This window comes from Pseudorasbora parva, chromosome 18, assembly GCF_024679245.1.
Source record: "Pseudorasbora parva isolate DD20220531a chromosome 18, ASM2467924v1, whole genome shotgun sequence".
NCBI lineage: Eukaryota > Metazoa > Chordata > Actinopteri > Cypriniformes > Gobionidae > Pseudorasbora > Pseudorasbora parva.
This window is the reverse complement of record NC_090189.1, coordinates 5,920,009-5,940,238: the sequence shown is the minus strand read 5'-3', so window position 1 is coordinate 5,940,238 and position 20,230 is coordinate 5,920,009. Positions and strand designations below refer to the sequence as shown.

At 39.0% G+C, this 20,230-nt stretch overlaps 1 protein-coding gene across 2 annotated transcripts in view; it reads right to left on the bottom strand.

The window, feature by feature from the left end:
• ctif (CBP80/20-dependent translation initiation factor) overlaps window positions 1-20,230 on the bottom strand; it is a 117,748-nt gene that overhangs the window by 55,680 nt on the left and 41,838 nt on the right. For both annotated transcript variants that reach the window (XM_067423715.1, XM_067423716.1), the window contains exons 4-7: window positions 18,775-18,897; window positions 18,618-18,688; window positions 15,338-15,442; window positions 14,270-14,360 (exon numbers count right to left, since the gene is read on the bottom strand). In XM_067423715.1, the coding sequence (XP_067279816.1) occupies window positions 14,270-14,360; window positions 15,338-15,442; window positions 18,618-18,688; window positions 18,775-18,897 (390 nt within the window). The remainder of the gene's footprint in view (window positions 1-14,269; window positions 14,361-15,337; window positions 15,443-18,617; window positions 18,689-18,774; window positions 18,898-20,230) is intronic.

The window sequence follows — 20,230 nt, the reverse complement described above, 5'->3', positions numbered from 1 at the left end:
CATTCACAGACAGTGAATACACACAGAGAGAGAGAGAGAGAGAGAGAGAGAGAGAGAGAGAGAGAGAGAGAGAGAGAGAGAGAGAGAGAGAGAGAGAGAGAGAGAGAGAGAGAGAGAGAGAGAGAGAGAGAGAGAGAGAGAGAGAGCGAGAGCGAGAGAGAGAGAGAGAGAGAGAGAGAGACAGAGAGAGAGAGAAACACAGAGAGAGAGAGAGAGAAACACAGAGAGAGAGAGAGAGAGAGAGAGAGAGAGAGCGAGAGAAACACAGAGAGAGAGAGAAACACAGAGAGAGAGAGAGAGAAACACAGAGAGAGAGAGAGAGAGAGAGAGAGAGAGAGAGAGAGAGAGAGAGAGAGAGAGAGAGAATGAATACAATTAAATAAATTAATTCCTGAAAAAAAAATGTCACTTTGATCTTCAGTTCCAGTATGTGATACGAGACAATTCAAAAGACATAGCATGAATTTCATTTGACTTTTTGGCATGCTACACTTTTATTATTTCCATTAACCACCACACTGTAAAAAAATGTGTTGGTTTTTGTTGGTTTAACTTAAAAAAGTAAGTAACCTGGTTGCCTTAAAATTTTGAGTTAATTGAAATAAAAAATTTGAGTTGATACAATGAAGGAAATTGTTTAATAAATAGAAGCTCAAAATAGTATTGTATCTGAACCACATAAAATGTGATAAATCATCAAAATAGCACTATTTGGCATGTTTCACTGCATCATCAGAAATAAAACACACACAGTTACCCAATATGCTTACAAAATCTTTTAATAATATTTTAATAAAGGTTGTCGAATCTCAAAAAATGTTCATTGTATTAACTCAAAATTGAGGCAACCAGGTAACTTTTTTCTAAATAATTTTTTACCGTGCAAGTATAACACACAAAAAGACTTTTACTTTGAGTCAGTGGAATGGTTCAGGTTGGACAGGATGGAGCTCGACACCAGCCCTAGAATCATCACAGCTAACCAGATCGACCCGCAGAACGACAGCTCAACATTCACTCATGCCAAGAAAATGACACCAAATCTTCCCTCGCAGAGCGAACGCGAACACGAACTCGCCCTGCCACACATGATATTAGCGGGTTATGGAATTGAAAACGCCGTGGATTAAGACATTAACCTGAAGTGGGTGCAGACGCTTCCCGTCAGAGGATGCTGATGAACCGTGACAGAGAGAATATCACATCCTCTGATTTAAACAGTCCGAGCGGAACTAATTTCAGAAAGATTAGCCAGAGAGGCTCAACAGGTCTTTAATATTACACTCCAGCAGCTTTAAACCCTGAAATTGAATGTGGAATTGGAAACCGTGAACATACCGCTAGAAACATCTGCAAATAATTCAAACAGCTGATTTCAAATTATTCCTAGGAAAGTGCTTTAACCTGAACCCACTTAGCATGTAAAGGGATAGTTCACTTTAAAATGAAAATTCTGTCATCCTTTACTCACCCTCAAGTTGTTTCAAATTTCTTTCTTCAGCTGAACACAAGGGAAGATATTTTTTGAAAATGTCAGTAACCAAACCGTTAACTGGAGCCATTGACTTCCATAGTAGGGAAAAAAATAGTCAATGGCTCCAGTTAACGGTTTGGTTACTGACATTCTTCAAAATATCTTCCCTTGTGTTCAGCTGAAGAAAGAAATTCATACAGGTTTGAAACAACTTGAGGGTGAGTAAAGGATGACAGAATTATCATTTTAAAGTGAACTATCCCTTTAAACTAGTCCATAAATTGTCTAGACACCAACCAGGAACCATGTGTACAGTATCTAGCTGATTTCCTGTACTGAGATTGGCTGTTTGGCGAGATTGAGATTGGATATTGGTTCTGGAAGTGTTTTTTCCCCCCATTAATTTGATCCCCATAGGGATTTTAACAGAGTTATAAGCCCTGAACCACGAGCTGAATCACAGCACTACAAACTTTGATTTGAAGCAAAAACATTTTTTTAATCTGACAAAAAGATATAGGGTTTAAAACTGTAAACTTAACGGCTTTAGAGAGGAAAAGAACTACAATCCCATGAAGCATTGCAAACAGCATAATCAATTGAAAACGAACGAGAAATATAAAACTAATCATTTACAAATGTTAACTATAATGTATAAAAACAACATTTTAAGTTCATTGCAAAACATGCATTTATATACAAACATTTCAGTATTTTAAGTTTGTAGGGATACTAGATTACATCTTTCACAGTGCTTCATGGGAGTGGGCGGAGCTAAAGAGATATTGTGGAGCATGTTTGACTGATTGGTAGAATCTTCAGTACAGCATCATGGGTAATGTAGTTTTTCACCTGGAATTCTGTTCATTATTTTAAATCTTAAGCTGTAATAATCCAGGCTGACGGCTTCAACAGAAGCAAATGCCTTTGATTAACAGCCTCGTAGCTTTAAAGGTTTATGAGCTCTATTTCCCTCTGGAGAAAATGAATGGAGTTTTTCCTTCCCAAACCCGACTGTTGAACTCTATACTGAGGGTTTGTTCATACTGCACACATATCTAATTTGAAGTGTTATTTTAGCTTTTATTTTAGTTTTATTCATATTTTGATTTTTTTTTTTATATATATATTGTCAGTTTGTCATTTCATTTTTTTTTCTTTTTTAAATTATGTATAAATAATGCTATTTAGGTTACATTAGTTTTACTTTGAGTTTTTATTCATTTCCAGTTAATATTAAAAAAAAATATATTAAAAATGTTAGTGCTTCAACAAACATATTACAGCTAATTGCCAAAGCAACCTTTTAAATTTTAAATTAGTTTAAGTTTTTCTACTAATATATATATATTAGGTATGCCACAATACTCGGAACACATTCGGTACGGCATTCACGGTTCAATACGCGCTGGTGAATTGAGTTTTTTCCGGTTTCGCATTTAATTCATTATTTCCATTTCTCTCCGTTTGAAATATTTCTCTCAGTTTATTTCGGCTCTGTTTGAGTGTGCCTGTGAGTCTACGCGCTGATATGAGCAAATATCCAATCATATGCACTACAGTTAAGGGGTGTATACCCGTGTTTTAAAGCCTTGCAGATTAAACATTTGCTAAAGAGTTTTGCATTGAGTGCGCGCACTAAACGTCTGTCAAACACGTGATTACTGGACAGTCTTACTGCGCTAATACTGTCGAATACACACAAGGTTAACATATAAACACAGTCGGTTATGTCTAAAGTGAAAGTAAAATCGTGTGCGTCTGTATATGAGATATGAGCAGGTCTTTAATTGACAGCAGCAGCCTAATGAACGCTTGTCCTTAAAGGGACAGTTCACCTCTAAAATTTTGTTAACACAAAAACACCTTTAATACAGCAGCTTTTAATAAATGTTGTATATTGAAGACTATGTAGTTTTAATTTTAGCCTACATTTATTCATTCGATTTCATACTTAAATGCTACTGTACATCTCTGAGCTGCCACTGTAAATCTTTATATATATTTATTTTATATTATACAATACACTGGGAATGTGTGCAAGGTTTTTTAGGTAAAGTTTTAAGTAAGGGTTTTCAAGACTTTTAAGTAAAATCAAGAAAAAGTATTGCAATAAAAACATTTTCTCCTTAACCTAAGAATAGAATAGCACAAAAACCGAGCTGAACCGAAAAACCGTGGTTAAAAACCGAGGTATGTATTGAACCGTGGACTAACTGTATTGTTGAATCCCAAATACACACACACACACACACATATATATATACACACACCAGCTTTATTTCAATTAACTAAAACTATTAAAACATTTCTGTTGATGATAATAATCCTCATTTAGCAACAGAGACTTAATTTCATGCATTTTCCTTTACTATTCAGACAACTAAAATAAACGGATATAATACACGGATGCACCAAAAATATCTGATATTTGCAGAATGCCTGAACAAAGCCAGAGCGTCCCGTGTGAGTTTTGCTCATATGATCCTGTGATTCTAAACTTAGCGCTCACTGGACAGACACAGTTCTTTGTTAGCATCACTATTGCAGGATGACTGAAACCGTCACCTCTGGTATTAACGTGACCCTTTTCCTGTTCGCGAGTCAGTGTCACCACATTCCGGATAATGATGCGGAATTCCAAGAGGGAAAGTGACACAGGAATTCCTGCACCGCTAGCGGGGTGGAATGAGGAAGACAATGAACCATCAGTCAAAGTGCCGAACACTTGGCGTGTGACCACGACCAGAAAGAGAGAGAGAGAGAGAAAATGGACACCTTCCAATCGAAGCACATTAACTGTACACACACATACGAAAAGTTTTCCAAAGAAAGAGAAACAGAGGGAATGAGAAACTGGATTCCCACACCTTTTGACCAATGAATTTCCATGGCTTTTCCCAGTCTTTAATGATTACTGGACAGTGTTGTTAACCAAAATTTTAAATATAACTGAAATAAAATAAATATAATATTTTTTAAATTATTTTAATCAGTTGCAAAGGCAAAATGTCAAATTTTTTAAAGTAACATTAAGACTTAAAATGAACTAAAAAGAAACTAGAAAAATAGAATAATAATAATAAATAGAAAATAGAATAAAAAAATAGTCAAAAGTACATAAAATTGCTAAATATTAAAAGGTGGGGTAAGTGTTATTTCAAAACTGTTTTAGAAAAAGGACTCGGGCTGAGTGGAATAACAAACTTGTAGCCAATCAGCAGGTAAGGGGCGTGTCTAAGGTGAGAAGAGAGGCTCAGTGCGCGTCATTATTCAAAACACACGAGTCACACAGGACGGACATTAGCCAAGAAAGAACTAATATATGCTGCTTTTGCTTGAATATGCTCGTGTCATGTTCGCTTGTTTGTCCATTTGCGATCGTATTGTGTCTCACTTCAGCGATGATAAAGACCCGTTCATTTCCACACCGTATGGAGCGACTAAATCCCCTCAGTGTCTGTTTTAAGATCAGCTCACCAAATGTGTTCGACAGGTAAGATACTATACTCCTAATATACCGGTGTGTTTGTTTCCTCTTTACATCTATATTACCCATCCGGTCATTATTGTAATATATGTCGTTAGCTGGACTATCGAGCTTGTAGAGCCTACTAACTTTATCGAGTTGTTCATGAAAACGGTTTGTGTTTTGTGATCGCTATAACTCTAATCTGGTCATAATTGTAATATGTCGTTAGCTGGACTGTCGTGCTCGTGTTCTATAGAGTTGTTCATGAGAACGGTTTGTGTTTTTGTGATGGAAGGGGTGACTTTTTCATTGAATATTCGACCTGGATTAGTAATGCAGATTCTGCCATAGTCGTTGCCTGGGTTACGTATGTGTGGGGCGGAGCTATCAATTTAGGACCGAGTCCCTTTTTGGGGGTAGGGGTGTGTTTGTTTTGGTGATATGAAATATCAACAACGGTTACCAGAAAGCACTTACCCCACCTTTAAATTAAAATCCATGTTCACAGAGTGGTTAACGAGGACTCCTCCCACTCAATCCTGATTGGTCTGCACAGAGATACAGTGATGAGGTAATGATGGTGTAACAGCGAAAAATCATTTTTTGGTTGCGGTGTCAATCAAATGTCTACTCCTCAACATATCATGTAGCCCCATAATGTATGACACATAATTAATAAAGACTTGGCATATCAGTGAGTTGCCATGCGATTGCTAGTCAGTTTTGGGTGATCACCAGGGAGTTGCTATGAGGTTGCCAGGCTGTTCTGGTTGGTCACTAGGCAGTTGCTATGCAGTTGCTAGGATTTTCTGGTCACAAAGGTGTTGCTATGAGGTTGCCACGCTGTTCTGCTTTGTCACCAGGGAGTTGCTATGAGGTTGCCAAGTTGTTCTGCTTGACGGTCCTGGTTGGTCACCAGTGTGTTGCTAGGCTGTTCTGCTATGCAGTTGCTTAGCTGTTCTGCTTTGTCACCAGGGAGTTGCTTGGCTATTCTGGTTAATCACAAACACTATGCAAGTGTTAAATTCTTCTACAGTTACTAGGCTGTTTTGCTTGGTCACAGGGAGTTGCTATGCAACTGCAAGGCTGTTCTGCTTGGTCACCAGGGAGTTACTATGCAGTTGCTAGGCAGTTTTAGTTTGTCACAAGGGAGTTGCTATGCAGTTGCCAGACTGTCCTGGTTGGTCACCAGTGAGTTGCTATGAGGTTGCTAGGCAGTTTTAGTTTGTCGCAAGGGAGTTGCTATGCAGTTGCCAGACTGTCCTGGTTGGTCACCAGTGAGTTGCTCTGAGGTTGCTAGGCTGTTCTGCTATGCAGTTGCCAAACTGTTCTGCTTGGTCACCAGGGAGTTGCTATGTAGTTGCTTAGCTGTTCTGTTTGGTTACCAGGGAGTTGCTATATGAGGTTACTTGGGTGTTCTGTTTGGTCACCAGGCAGTTGCTATGCAGTTGTAGGTGTTTACTAGGGAGATGCAGTTGCTAGGGAACAGTTGCTTAGTAACAGCACAAACACTGCAGGGTGACACAAACTGAACTTAAATACTGGAATAACAGTACTAGTGATGAACTAAGAAGACACTGTAAATATGTCTCTCTTTTTTATCAGTTTAAAATAGCTGTATTTATATTTAAGCACCATGGTTTTGTAACATGACGCGTCACAGTCGCTTGAATTGGCCAACTAGCAAACGCCCACAAATTCCACAACTCCCAAAAGATGATTCTGCATCCAAGCTTCCCTCATTGACCCAGCGTTAGCGAGAGCGAGCAGGTAAGAGCTGTATGTGTCGTCTGGTTGACAATCACAGGAAAGGGAGGGGGTGTCTGACCTCCTTATTGTTCTCTGTCAGAGCTGCCGGGGTCTCGCTCTCTCTCTCTGCTCCTGTCGGGCTGCACGTAGCTCAGGGGAGCGAGCGCTCTGTGTCTGGCCCGCCGGAGGCCTTTTGTTCTGCAGGAACTAGACACGTCTACAATATATGACCCATCACAGACGGACCTCTGATCACACATACACCGCATACGAGTCAAAACATATGATGCAAAACCCAGATAAACTTGAGTAATAAATGTTCATCATTAGTTTATGTTTACTAATGCATTAACTAACAACTGAGACCTTATTAGTCTTCCTGATTTAACTACATAGTTGAAGTACAGTTAACACACAGACACTCACACAGACTAAGGCTGTCAACGAATATTCTAAATTCGAATATATATTCGAATAGTTTTTAAAAAAACGAATTTCGATGTTGAAAATTAATATTCAAATAAAAAAAAAAATTTAAGCAAAAAAAAAACAAAAAAAACGCTGCGGTAGTAGAGGCGTGGCTGTCTGCTTTGCGAGTGAGAGCGCGCCTGAGGGTTCAGGGACAGGTCACAGGAGTCGCTGCTGAAAGTTGACAGTGAAGACGGCAGAAAGTGCAGAGCTCAACTCGACCGCAGCAGAGAAAGAGATTTTAACTCCAAAATCTAAAAAGCCATGTCTGGAATTGTTGAGCCGCGAGATAAAGTTATATGCAAGCTATGTAAGATACAGTTAGCATACCATGCCTCATTTTATTTAACGTTAAACAGAAACACTAAAGTGTAGGCTACTGTACTGACTGAAGAGATATTGCATGAATAAAGGATAAATGCACTGCTTTCACTGGTGTGATTATTTACCATGTCAAGGAAAAGCTCCATGTTTAGCACAGCACAGCTCGCTCGGAGCGCTCAATATGCTCTAAAACTTCAATTAATATTATTAATATTTGTTTCAATAACTGAATGAAGCCTGTTATATTTGGGACAAGAGTCGCGAGTCTCGCGACCCTTAAATTGCTGTCACAAAACTCTTGATCAGCACTCAAAGAGTGTTCATTTAAACCGTTATCCGCAGTGAGCGAGAGCAAGACGCAGGGCCGGCCCAAGGCATACGCAAACTAAGCAGCCCTGGCCACCAGGCGGCCCCCAAGAGCACATGAAATGTCTTGTTGCTAGCAATAGACCGATATATCGGTTTCCCGATATTTTTCCCTATATTTAAGCATTTTCCCATAATCGGGTATCAGTTTTGTAATATCGGAGTCAGTCAGGTAATCCGTCATGTCCCAATAAATATGTAACTTGACATGATTTAAATAAAACAGTCATGAATAAAAGCATGTTGGAAACGTATTTCTCTCTCTATGTTTATGCTCATCTCTTGAAGTTGCGTTCAGTTGTTCACTCACCGGATTGTTGCTCCAGCATTGGCTAGTCATCGTATGTAACTGACTCATTTAAAGGGGTACTTCAGCGCTGGGAAGAGGAATCTGTATTTAAACTGGGTCATCAATGCAGTAGAAATGTGAAATTATTTTTGAATTTGGTGTCTTCTAGACTGAGAAAAGACAGAAAATGTATTTTTGTCTCATGGGGAGGAAAGACTACAATTCCCAGAATGCTTTGCTGCCCTGTGAGGCCATTCCCAAAGCCACCGCTACTGGATTAATTTACAGTGACTGAGTTCAGAAAGTACAATTAAATACTGAACGTCTGTGTTCAATATAACGAATGGAGTTGCCGCGTGAGTCTCACGGCAGACTCAGATTAGGAGTCAGATTACATTTAACGTCATAAATGAGCTGATGAGCTCTCGTGATGAGAGATGAGGTAATCGCGACCACATTCGCGGCATACATTCACAACGCGTTTTCAGTTCATGCCTTTGGAAGCTTAACTTTCATAGAAATTAATTTGAGAAGTTAAAACACTTACAGTCTTGTTCAAAATAATAGCAGTACAATGTGACTAACCAGAATAATCAAGGTTTTTCGTATTTTTTTTTTATTGCTACGTGGCAAACAAGTTACCAGTAGGTTCAGTAGATTCTCAGAAAACAAACAAGACCCAGCATTCATGATAGTCACGCTCTTAAGGCTGTGCAATTGGGCAATTAGTTGAAAGGGGTGTGTTCAAAAAAATAGCAGTGTGGCATTCAATCACTGAGGTCATCAATTTTGTGAAGAAACAGGTGTGAATCAGGTGGCCCCTATTTAAGGATGAAGCCAACACTTGTTGAACATGCATTTGAAAGCTGAGGAAAATGGGTCGTTCAAGACATTGTTCAGAAGAACAGCGTACTTTGATTAAAAAGTTGATTAGAGAGGGGAAAACCTATAAAGAGGTGCAAAAAATGATAGGCTGTTCAGCTAAAATGATCTCCAATGCCTTAAAATGGAGAGCAAAACCAGAGAGAGACGTGGAAGAAAACGGAAGACAACCATCAAAATGGATAGAAGAATAACCAGAATGGCAAAGGCTCAGCCAATGATCACCTCCAGGATGATCAAAGACAGTCTGGAGTTACCTGTAAGTACTGTGACAGTTAGAAGACGTCTGTGTGAAGCTAATCTATTTTCAAGAATCCCCCGCAAAGTCCCTCTGTTAAAAAAAAGGCATGTGCAGAAGAGGTTACAATTTGCCCAAGAACACATCAACTGGCCTAAAGAGAAATGGAGGAACATTTTGTGGACTGATGAGAGTAAAATTGTTATTTTTGGGTCCAAGGGCCACAGGCAGTTTGTGAGACGACCCCCAAACTCTGAATTCAAGCCACAGTACACAGTGAAGACAGTGAAGCATGGAGGTGCAAGCATCATGATATGGGCATGTTTCTCCTACTATGGTGTTGGGCCTATTTATCGCATACCAGGGATCATGGATCAGTTTGCATATGTTAAAATACTTGAAGAGGTCATGTTGCCCTATGCTGAAGAGGACATGCCCTTGAAACGGTTGTTTCAACAAGACAATGACCCAAAACACACTAGTAAACGGGCAAAGTCTTGGTTCCAAACCAACAAAATTAATGTTATGGAGTGGCCAGCCCAATCTCCAGACCTTAATCCAATTGAGAACTTGTGGGGTGATATCAAAAATGCTGTTTCTGAAGCAAAACCAAGAAATGTGAATGAATTGTGGAATGTTGTTAAAGAATCATGGAGTGGAATAACAGCTGAGAGGTGCCACAAGTTGGTTGACTCCATGCCACACAGATGTCAAGCAGTTTTAAAAAACTGCGGTCATACAACTAAATATTAGTTTAGTGATTCACAGGATTGCTAAATCCCAGAAGAAAAAAAATGTTTGTACAAAATAGTTTTGAGTTTGTACAGTCAAAGGTAGACACTGCTATTTTTTTGAACACACCCCTTTCAACTAATTGCCCAATTGCACAGCCTTAAGAGCGTGCATATCATGAATGCTGGGTCTCATTTGTTTTCTGACAATCTACTGAACCTACTGGTAACTTGTTTGCCACGTAGCAATAAAAAATATACTAAAAACCTTGATTATTCTGGTTAGTCACATTGTACTGCTATTATTTTGAACAATACTGTACATCTCTCAGCATAGCTCCATTTAAATGAGTGCCTGCAGCTGAGCTGAGCTGTGAGTGTGATCTTCATCCCCCATGCGCCGGTTCAAAACATGTGGAAATGGCTCCCTCTGCTGGCTGTAGTCTTTAGCCTTTGGGCAAACATTCCTCTTGTGACGCAAATATCATCAATTTGCGTCACGAGAGGAATTTTTCCAGGAATAAAATGCATAAATCTCTTGTCTCAGGGAGATATGAGGGGGGAAAGCACAATCATTTGAATATACTCCAGGGTTTCTACTGATACAAAGCTATCTGCTAATCACTGAAGTAACCCTTTAAAACTGCTTAAGTTATATTAACGTCTGCTATATAACATTTATATAATAAACATCAAAATATCTACAGCTCTGTGAAAAAGAATTAGTATGCCCATCTCCGCGAGACGTGTAAACGCAGAGATGAAAACAGCGCTCTGTCATCAGCATATCATAATCTAGACCAACAAAAACATTATTAATAATTTTGATAACGTACCAGATGAGATGGACTCTGGAATAGCTATGATGTATTTGTGTTTTTTTCTGACAATGTTCGCATATTCCAGAGAATATTCACTTTTTTATTCAGTCTATTAAACACACAAACCTTTTAAAACTATATTTAAAATGAATGTTTATATAGTTATGGGGAGTTGATAGACTCAACTCTCATTTATTTATGTTCTCCATTTTAAAACATTAGACTTTGTAAATGTATTTTGCCTGTTGTTAATATGCTGCATGTATTTATAAATAAAAATATGAAACAACATTAATGTTAAAAAGACTTTGCACTGGATTTAAAAAAAAGTGCAATTGAGGAGTGAAATTGCAAAAATTACAGTGTTTAAAAAGTTGGTGCTGTTGCTATAATTGTAAAAATAAAAAAAATACAGAAATACCACAAATATTTAAATATTGGTTCCATATATCAGTTATCGGTACATAAACATGCAAATAATCGGTATCGGTTATAAAAAATCTATATCGGTCGATCACACTACTTGTTGCTGGATGTTACTTTATATTTGAAATCGCGAAATGGCCGAAAACAATTACTAAATAAACGGCAAAATGTTACGTTTTCTAATATATGCACAGATCGATTCTGGCAGCGCTGCACAAGCTCGCGGTGCCAAAGCTTGCTCGTCAGGGTTCAAAGTTCATAGTGTGAGAAGAAAAAAAAAATCGGCGCTGAAATGGTGCTACTCGTCAGTTGCCCCATAACCTTTTTATAAATGATGTATTTGAGAATGTGATTTGGATTAGTGCAAATATCTTATTTGATATGCTGCATGTTTTGGACGGAGTACAGACAGCAAAGCTTCCAGTTTCTGTTCACAGTAAATGCTCCTCTGCAAGTGATATATGTTTGAGTCGCTCAAAAGTATCTTTTTTTTGGTATATGCAAATTAGTTCTTCCCAAAAAGCTTCTCAAATTCGTAATAAGAACCATTTATAAATATGTTGTTTTCAACAAACAGAAGTATTATTGTCTTCCTGCGTGTTTCCACCAAAATAAAAGTTCTGTTTAATGTTTGAAAGAAATCCACCATACACAGATTAATAAATGCTATAAAATATCCATTGCTCATTCTCAGTTTATGTAAACAAATGCATTAACTCATGTTAACAATCAAGACTTTACTGTAAAGTGCTATCAGATTTAACTAATTTCTGGGTTAAAGTACACACACACACACACACACACACACACACACACACACACACACACACACCTCATCTATACGGAAACAGACAGACTGACTCTGACCTTATTGGAAACAGAGCTAATTTTGTGGGAATAATGGGAAGAGTGAACGTGATAAATCACACACACACACCGTGTATCACTTCCTTCAGCTCTGTATTAAAGACAATAAAAGTTTACAATGCACAGAAACATCCGCTCACATGACACACACATCCACAAATCCACAACAACACAATATAAACACACCAGCCAAACACTCAGATAAAATGTGTATGTGTGTGAGTGAGAGAGAGAGCGAGCGTGTGTGTGTGCGAGTATGTGTGAGAGTGTGTACGTGTGTGTATGTGTGCGAGAGAGAGAGAGAGAGAGAGAGAGAGAGAGAGAGAGAGAGAGAGAGAGAGAGAGAGTGTGTGTGTGTGTGTGAGCCTGTTTATGTGGTTTATGAGGACACAAATTTGTATAACTACATGGGTATTACACTGGTATTACACTATAAATGTGGTTTATGAGGACATATCAAATGTCCTCATAATTCAAATGGCCTTAAAAACATACTAAATGATGTTTTTTTGAGAAAGTAAAAATGCAGAATGTTTCCTGTGATGGGTAGGTTTAGGGGCAGTGTGTGTGTGTGTGTGTGATGGGTAGGTTTAGGGGCAGGGGCAGTGTAAGGGGATAGAAAATACGGTTTGTACAGTATAAAAACCATTACGCCTATGGAGAGTCCCTGTAAACCACATAGACCAACATGTGTGTGTGTGTGTGTGTGTGTGTGTGTGTGTGTGTGTGTGTCAAGGTATTTGTATCTGGCAGATATTGTTGATCAGGTGACATACAATACAGCTACATATCAACACCACTAACCTAACACACACACACACACACACACACACACACGAGATGTCAGTGAGGTCACGGATTAGAGGTACATGATGTGTGTCACAGAACGCTTTTAACACCCAATAATGTTCATCCAGTAAATGAACAGTAAATCACAGACAACAAGCAGAAAGACGAAAGATCACTTGAGTAAGAACAATGGCTGGTATCAGACACACTCCACCCTGTCTGCCACCGCTGTGAACACACACACACACACACACGTGTGCCCGCAGATGACCTTTGACCTGCTACTGGCTGGACGGATAGAAAACTCACCGGCAGCCAGACAGGAGAGAGAGCGAGAGCGAGAGAGAGCGATGGAGAGAGAAAGAGAGAGAGAGAGAGAGAGCGAGAGAGAGCGATGGAGAGAGAGAGAGCGATGGAGAGAGAGAGAGAGAGAGAGAGAGAGAGAGAGAGAGAGTTTATTGGTGATGTCATCATGAAAGCACTAGATGGCGTGAGCGAGCAGCAGAAGAGAAACTACTACAGCCTTATTTCACTATTATATTTTTTTATTAGTTTTTATTTTTATGTTCTGTTCTCATGTTAATATTAAAGCTGTAGTCATTTTGCTGTTTGTTTGTCATTCTATTCATTTTTTGTAAATACATCTATATTTATTTTAGTACAACAAAGAAAAAAATGTCTGTTAAAGGATTTACTCTAAAACCTTCTCACTCAGAAATTGCAACCAAAAAAATAAAAACCACATTGAATTAAACATAACATTTTTAATTAGAAATACTGAAATCGTATTTATTAGAAAGCCCAAGCCTCGCCTTAATTTATAATCAATGCACTTTCATGTTCATACATTTATAAACTGCTGTAGCAACTTCATTATCTCACACACTATTAAAACACTTCATTCTGTGTCTCATTCTGTCTTGAATTACAGTCGCCAACTACACCCATCTCAGTGAAAATAAACTCATTACAGAAAATTCAGTACAGAAAAAAAACTAATGAACACACACACACACACACACACACACAGTCATAGTGTGACATCACCACTAGATGTCGCTGTTGGATCAGTTTAAATAAAACCGCTTTCAGTGTCTGGACACCAGAGGGAACCCTCCTCCCACACACACACACACACACACACACACACACACACACACACACACACACACACACACACACACACACACACACACACACACACACACACACACACACACACACACACACACACACACACACACACACACACACACACATCTGAGCTCATAAAGTGAACAGCAGCAGTGACCGTTTAACACTCATCCTTCAGTTCATCTGTTATCAGGAAAAGGGTTTTTAAGAAGAGATTTATTTGAGTAAGAGCTTCTTACCGGCAGGCTGGGCAGGAATTTCTCCATGTTGTCCAGATCAATACCATCATCATCATCATCAGCAGCATCATCGAATTTGCCCTTTATCATCCTGTGAACAGACAGACATCGAGACATGACAAAACGACTCTGAGCTTATTTATTCCAATATCTTATTTGCTTATATGAAAAACTGTTTCTGATGCTATAAGACTTTTACGTTTCAAATTTCATACCAACTTAATAAATAAAGCAGCCCATAACATCTTAACTCTGTAAAGTTGATATGCCAAATAATAGCCAGAAATAGTCTTTTTTCCTTTTTTTTTTTTACAGAACAGTACAGTTTATTAGACCTTTAGACAAAATAAAACAAAAGTCTGTTTTTGTTGAGCATCATATTTTAGCTTTTGTGACTCGTATAGTATGATAGTGAGAATATGGAGCTCATAACACTAGAACTAGTGCTGTAAAATTCATTAATGTGCCAATGTTAAGCAGTCTCTTATTTTTTTCCAGAGCACACACACACACACACACACACAGGTGTATATTTATACGCAGACGCACACACATATAGATAATATATTAAAATATAACAAAATTACATTAGATGCGATTAATCGTGACAGGCACACAAACGTGTGTGTGTGTGTGTGTGTGTGTCTGTATATATACACACACCTGTGTATATGTGTGTATATACAGTATATATACACACATATGTATAACAATATAATACACACACACACGCGCGCGCACACACACGCGTAACTTTACTGGGTTAAGTCCCTCAGTGCATTTATATCCCACTGGCAGCATTCATCCAGCAGAGGTCAGCAGGGAGCAGAGCACACACACACACACACATGGCCACACCCCATTACAGCACAACAATACTGGAGCTCCTTCAAGCCACATTAACTCCCTCACATGCAGATTTACATGCAAATTTGCCTTAAATGAAACCAATATAAGTGTGAGTATAAGTGCTGTGGCTCCGCCGGCTGCCCTGCGTTAATGTGAAGTGATTCAGACTATGTGTGTCTGATCTCAGGTCAGTGTTCTGGAGAGGAACGTCTCTCTCACCCTTCTCGGTCGATGTGCGGGAGGTGTTTTGGTGTCCCTCTGTACGCCCGCCTGTGAAACTGTGAGAAATCCAGTTTCTCCGGCTGCATGTCCCACGTTGCACCTCTGTGAACACAAACAAACCACAAACATTAAAGGGGGGGTGAAATGCTGTTTCATGCATACTGAGCTTTTCACACTGTTAAAGACTTGGATTCCCATCCTAAATATAGACAAAGTTTCAAAAACTAATGTTGGACGTTTGATGAAGTATTTCTGTGTCAAAAATACTCCTTCCGGTTTCTCACAAGTTTCGGAGAGTTTTTTTCGAGTATGGGTCTACTTGACGTTAAAAAGAGCGGAAGGTCCTTGTATGGGCCGTACGGGCTCTTCTCCCGGAAGGGTGCGCGCGCGTGTGACTAGAGCACGCTGTAAACAGTCTCTCAGATGCAGTCGTCCGTGAACACTTATGTGGCGCGCCGCGCCGCGCTCCACTTTATTCCTATGGGTGACGTCGAGCGACTTCAGCGCTTCAGCACAGCATTCTGGGAAGGCAGCGCTGCATTTGAACCGATTTGAACGCAGAAATGACGGGAAGCTTCACAACATCGTTTCAGTTCCGTCTCAAAATGGATTTACACGCCACTGCTGTCACAGAACTTCACCAAATCAGACCAAAGAAGTGTGTTTTTGACAGAGCAGTCCCAGCGATAAAGGTCCTGCTTTGGAAGCAGCCGGTGAGTTAACTTAAACTGCTTCAAATGTCTGTGCTGTCGGCTACGGACGCATGAGTAAACATCAGTAAACGACACGATCGCGTGCTTCGTCATTCTAATGTGCTAACGGACTCCATTGCTGTTCTCTGTAACGTTACACTAGTCTGACGTGCAAAACCGTTTTGCTTGCTACTTCTAAGGTTTAGTCGCATACAATAGTCCATAAACCGAATCATGTCCTCATAAACTGCGAGTAAACACACACAAATGTGGAGAGGCCACTAAATACAGTAACTTACATACCACAGAGACGGACGTCCTGATGTTGCCGTTTCTCCTGTTAAATTTATTTCTCCCTCAGATTTGATTCTGGATCATTATCTGTATTAGCTGACATAGCGATGGGTTCCTCCACGCTTGAGGACGTCACCGCTTTGCGCGCTTGTCATTCTTTAGCTCCGCCCACACGATACGCCTCCAGGCGCTCGGTTTTTTCCGGAAAGACTCGGTACAGCCTATATTTCTTTTATAAATATGATAAAACTAAAGTCTTTTCGGAGATATGAAGGATGCAATACTACTCTATAGGTACTCAAGATTGACATGAGATTGACTGAAACTGGGTGTTTCACCCCCCCTTTAATACAAAACCAAACAACCAGCAGGAATCCGCGACTATATGAACTATAGACTTACACTTCAACTAGGTCATAATCTACCTGAAAATCACAAAAGTTTACTTTGCTTACAGAATAAGCACCATGACTATTTTGATGACAAGCTCATTCAATCTAGACACACTGATTTGCTAACGTCTCTGTGGAGATGCTAATTAGCTCAGGCACATTTTCTTTTACTTCATTAAATCCGCTGAATAAATTAAGACCGACTCGAGCTTGTTTTGAAAGGCCATATGGAGCTCTGAATGGATTATAGTGGCATAACTCTGAATTCAAGTTTAGCGCTGAACGCATTAAACTGAGCAAAAGTGTCAGCAAGGCATTTATAATGCTACAAAAGAGTCCTATTTGAAATAAATGCAATTCTTTTAAATGTTCAATTCATCAAAAAATCTGGAGGAAAAAAATGTATCACGTTTCCACAAAAATATGAAGCAGCACAACTGTTTTTAAATGGTAAATGGACTGCATTTATATAGCGCTTTTAACAGACCCTATGGCCATCCAAAGAGCTTTACATGTTGCCTCACCTTCACCCATTCATACACTCATTCACACACCGACGGCGGTGTCTGCCATGCAAGGCGCCATCCAGCTCGTCGGGAGCAGTTTGGGGTTCGGTGTCTTGCTCATGGACACCTGGACACTTGGTCAGGTGGAACCAGGGATCGAACCACCAACCTTCCGGTTTGTTTTTAACACTGATAATTATAATAATAAGTGCATCTTGAGCAGTAAAAGCTTTCTTAAGGATCATAACACTGAAGACTGGAGTAATGATGCTGATCACAGGAATAAATTACATTTAAACATGAATTCAAATAGAAAACAAGTTCTTTTAAATTACAATATTTCACAATCTATCCATTTTTTTCCCTGTATTTTCAATAAACTAATGGCAGCCTTGACCATGAAGCCTTAAAAAAATCATACAATGTATATTGAGGTCATGTAAGAATCTATCACAAGAAGACATTACATAACTCTGTGTGAAAGAGGATATTTATTGAGAAAGGTTTTGATTTTGGTTTGTATCAGCAGAAAAGAGGTTTTAGAGGTGGAAAAACTTATTACATTTTGATGAAAGATTGTTCATCCTCTACTGGTGAATTGTGCCCAATTAGAAAATAAATAGGGCGAGTTTTTATTTGATGGTGACCTCAACACATGTTTACACACGGCTCAAGTCTAATACAGAGAGAGAGAGAGAGAGAGAGAGAGAGAGAGAGAGAGAGAGAGAGAGAGAGAGAGAGAGAGAGAGAGAGAGAGAGAGGCCTGAAGGTGGAGGTGACGGCCTCATTAATTAAATTTAGCCATGACGAGTTTTAAATTAGACTGCGAGTCAGCACTGCAAAGCACACGCAGAAAAACCAGAGCTGATGAAAATACTGACTGACCGCTGAAAATATGGACACATATCTACAGTCTTTATTCACTAAATGAACCACTTCTAGTGTGTTTCTCTAGTCATACTGTAGTTTGTATTATAGTAAAACTACACTGGGGGAGAAGGAAATTAAAAAGATTGTTTTAAGGACTGCACAATTATATCAATATTGCTATATAACACTAATACTACTAATCATGTTTATTATTATGATATAAATAAAAATATGAAAATGACTAAAAACGAAATACGAAATATTACTATTCTAATATTTCACTGTAAAATAAAAATTATTTAATTTTATTAGTTATTTAATTAAATTAGTTAAATTTACATTACAACAGTAAAAAAAATGTGTAAATGAACACAGTGGCGCGCTTCACTCTGGAACACACCAGGCATATATTTTTCAAATAAAATCGCAGCATACATCGCGATTATGGTTTTATTTACATTGATCGCACAGCCCTACTATATGTCATTATTTGTACGGCTAGATGCATGTGTGTGACTCTCACCCATGACAGTCCAGGTTTGCAGCCCAAATGTCCGTCCCCAGGATGTCCAAAGAACAGTCCTTGTTTCCATTCTAAAACACACGCAGTCAAAATTCAGAAACATTGTGCCAATTTCCTGATGACATCAAGGCATATACTCAATATTAATTAATGTCACCTTTGCCGGAGCTCTGAACTGGTTGTTTCGTCCTCTACTGTCTGATCTAGAACCAGATCCGGGTCGAGAACCTGAACTGGGTCTAGAGCCGGTGCTGCCATTACTGCTGTGCTCCCAATCATCCTGAAAGAGAAAGAGATAGAGATAGAGAGATAGAGAGAGAGATAGAGAGAGAGACAGACAGAGACAGAGAGAGAGACAGACAGAGACAGACACAGAGAGAGAGAGAGAGAGAGAGAGAGAGAGAGAGAGAGAGACAGACAGAGACAGAGAGAGAGACAGACAGAGACAGACACAGAGAGAGAGAGAGAGAGAGAGAGAGAGAGAGAGAGAGAGAGAGAGAGAGAGAGAGAGAGAGAGAGAGAGAGAGAGAGAGAGAGAGAGAGAGAGAGAGAGAGAGAGAGAGAGAGAGAGAGAGATTCATTCAGACACATATGTTAACCGGGATACATTTACTAAATCACACATCAACAGGATACATCATTATTGCTATAATAATAATTATTATTAAATACTATAACAATCACTAAAAGTACAAAATAAATTGCCAGTTAACAAAAAAAAAAAAAAAAAAAAACATTAGAAAATTACTCAAATAAATGTTCCCAAGATTTAATTAAAGAAATTTACATTTAAAAAAAAAAACTAATTTGTGCTTAATTTAATTAAAGTACAAATGAGCAACATGAGCTAAATGTTCCCACACTTTGAGAAATGCCTTTGAGCTTCTCACATTAACTCTGGAAACTCGAAAAGGCTGAAACTAAATGTAAATATATAGAAAAACTAAAACTACATTGAATCTTGAAAGCACTACAAAAAAATATCAGAAACCCTAACTTACACTGAAGTTAGAACACTGAAACTTACAATTTAGGAAACCAACTTTATCCACAACTTTCCCGAACTCTGACCTTTCCCTTGATCGCTATGGCAACGTAGAACACGCCGGTAACGAACTTCCGGTTTACGTTAGTCTGTACCATGGTCTGTACTGTTATCAGCTTAACGCTTGGTTGTATTATGAGGATTCAGGAGTAGACTTTTACAACAACGCTTCAGGCAAAATTATCACATGTCCCAGATGGTCGCATGGATTTGACTATCTTACAAGAACTTACTAATATCTGTAGCACTAAGCGATTCACCCGAGTTATGTGGTGCACACATTTTGCCACTGTGTGGTAGGCCGGCTTGGCTGTTCCTATGAACCACGCGCCTGTAAATCGATTTTATTTTATTATAAATAAAAGTTTATTTGTTTCTAGTTATTTATTTTGTTAGATATTTCCACTTAACGGGAGTCCCGCAAAATCATTTTATTTTCCCGCGACACGTACACAATAATATCTTGCCGCCCGCATCCACATCAAATATGATCCCGCGCCGCACTCTGTTGTGCTGGGTCCCGCGGGAGTGCAGGTCTCTATTTAACGTTAGTTGTTAGAGCGGTCTT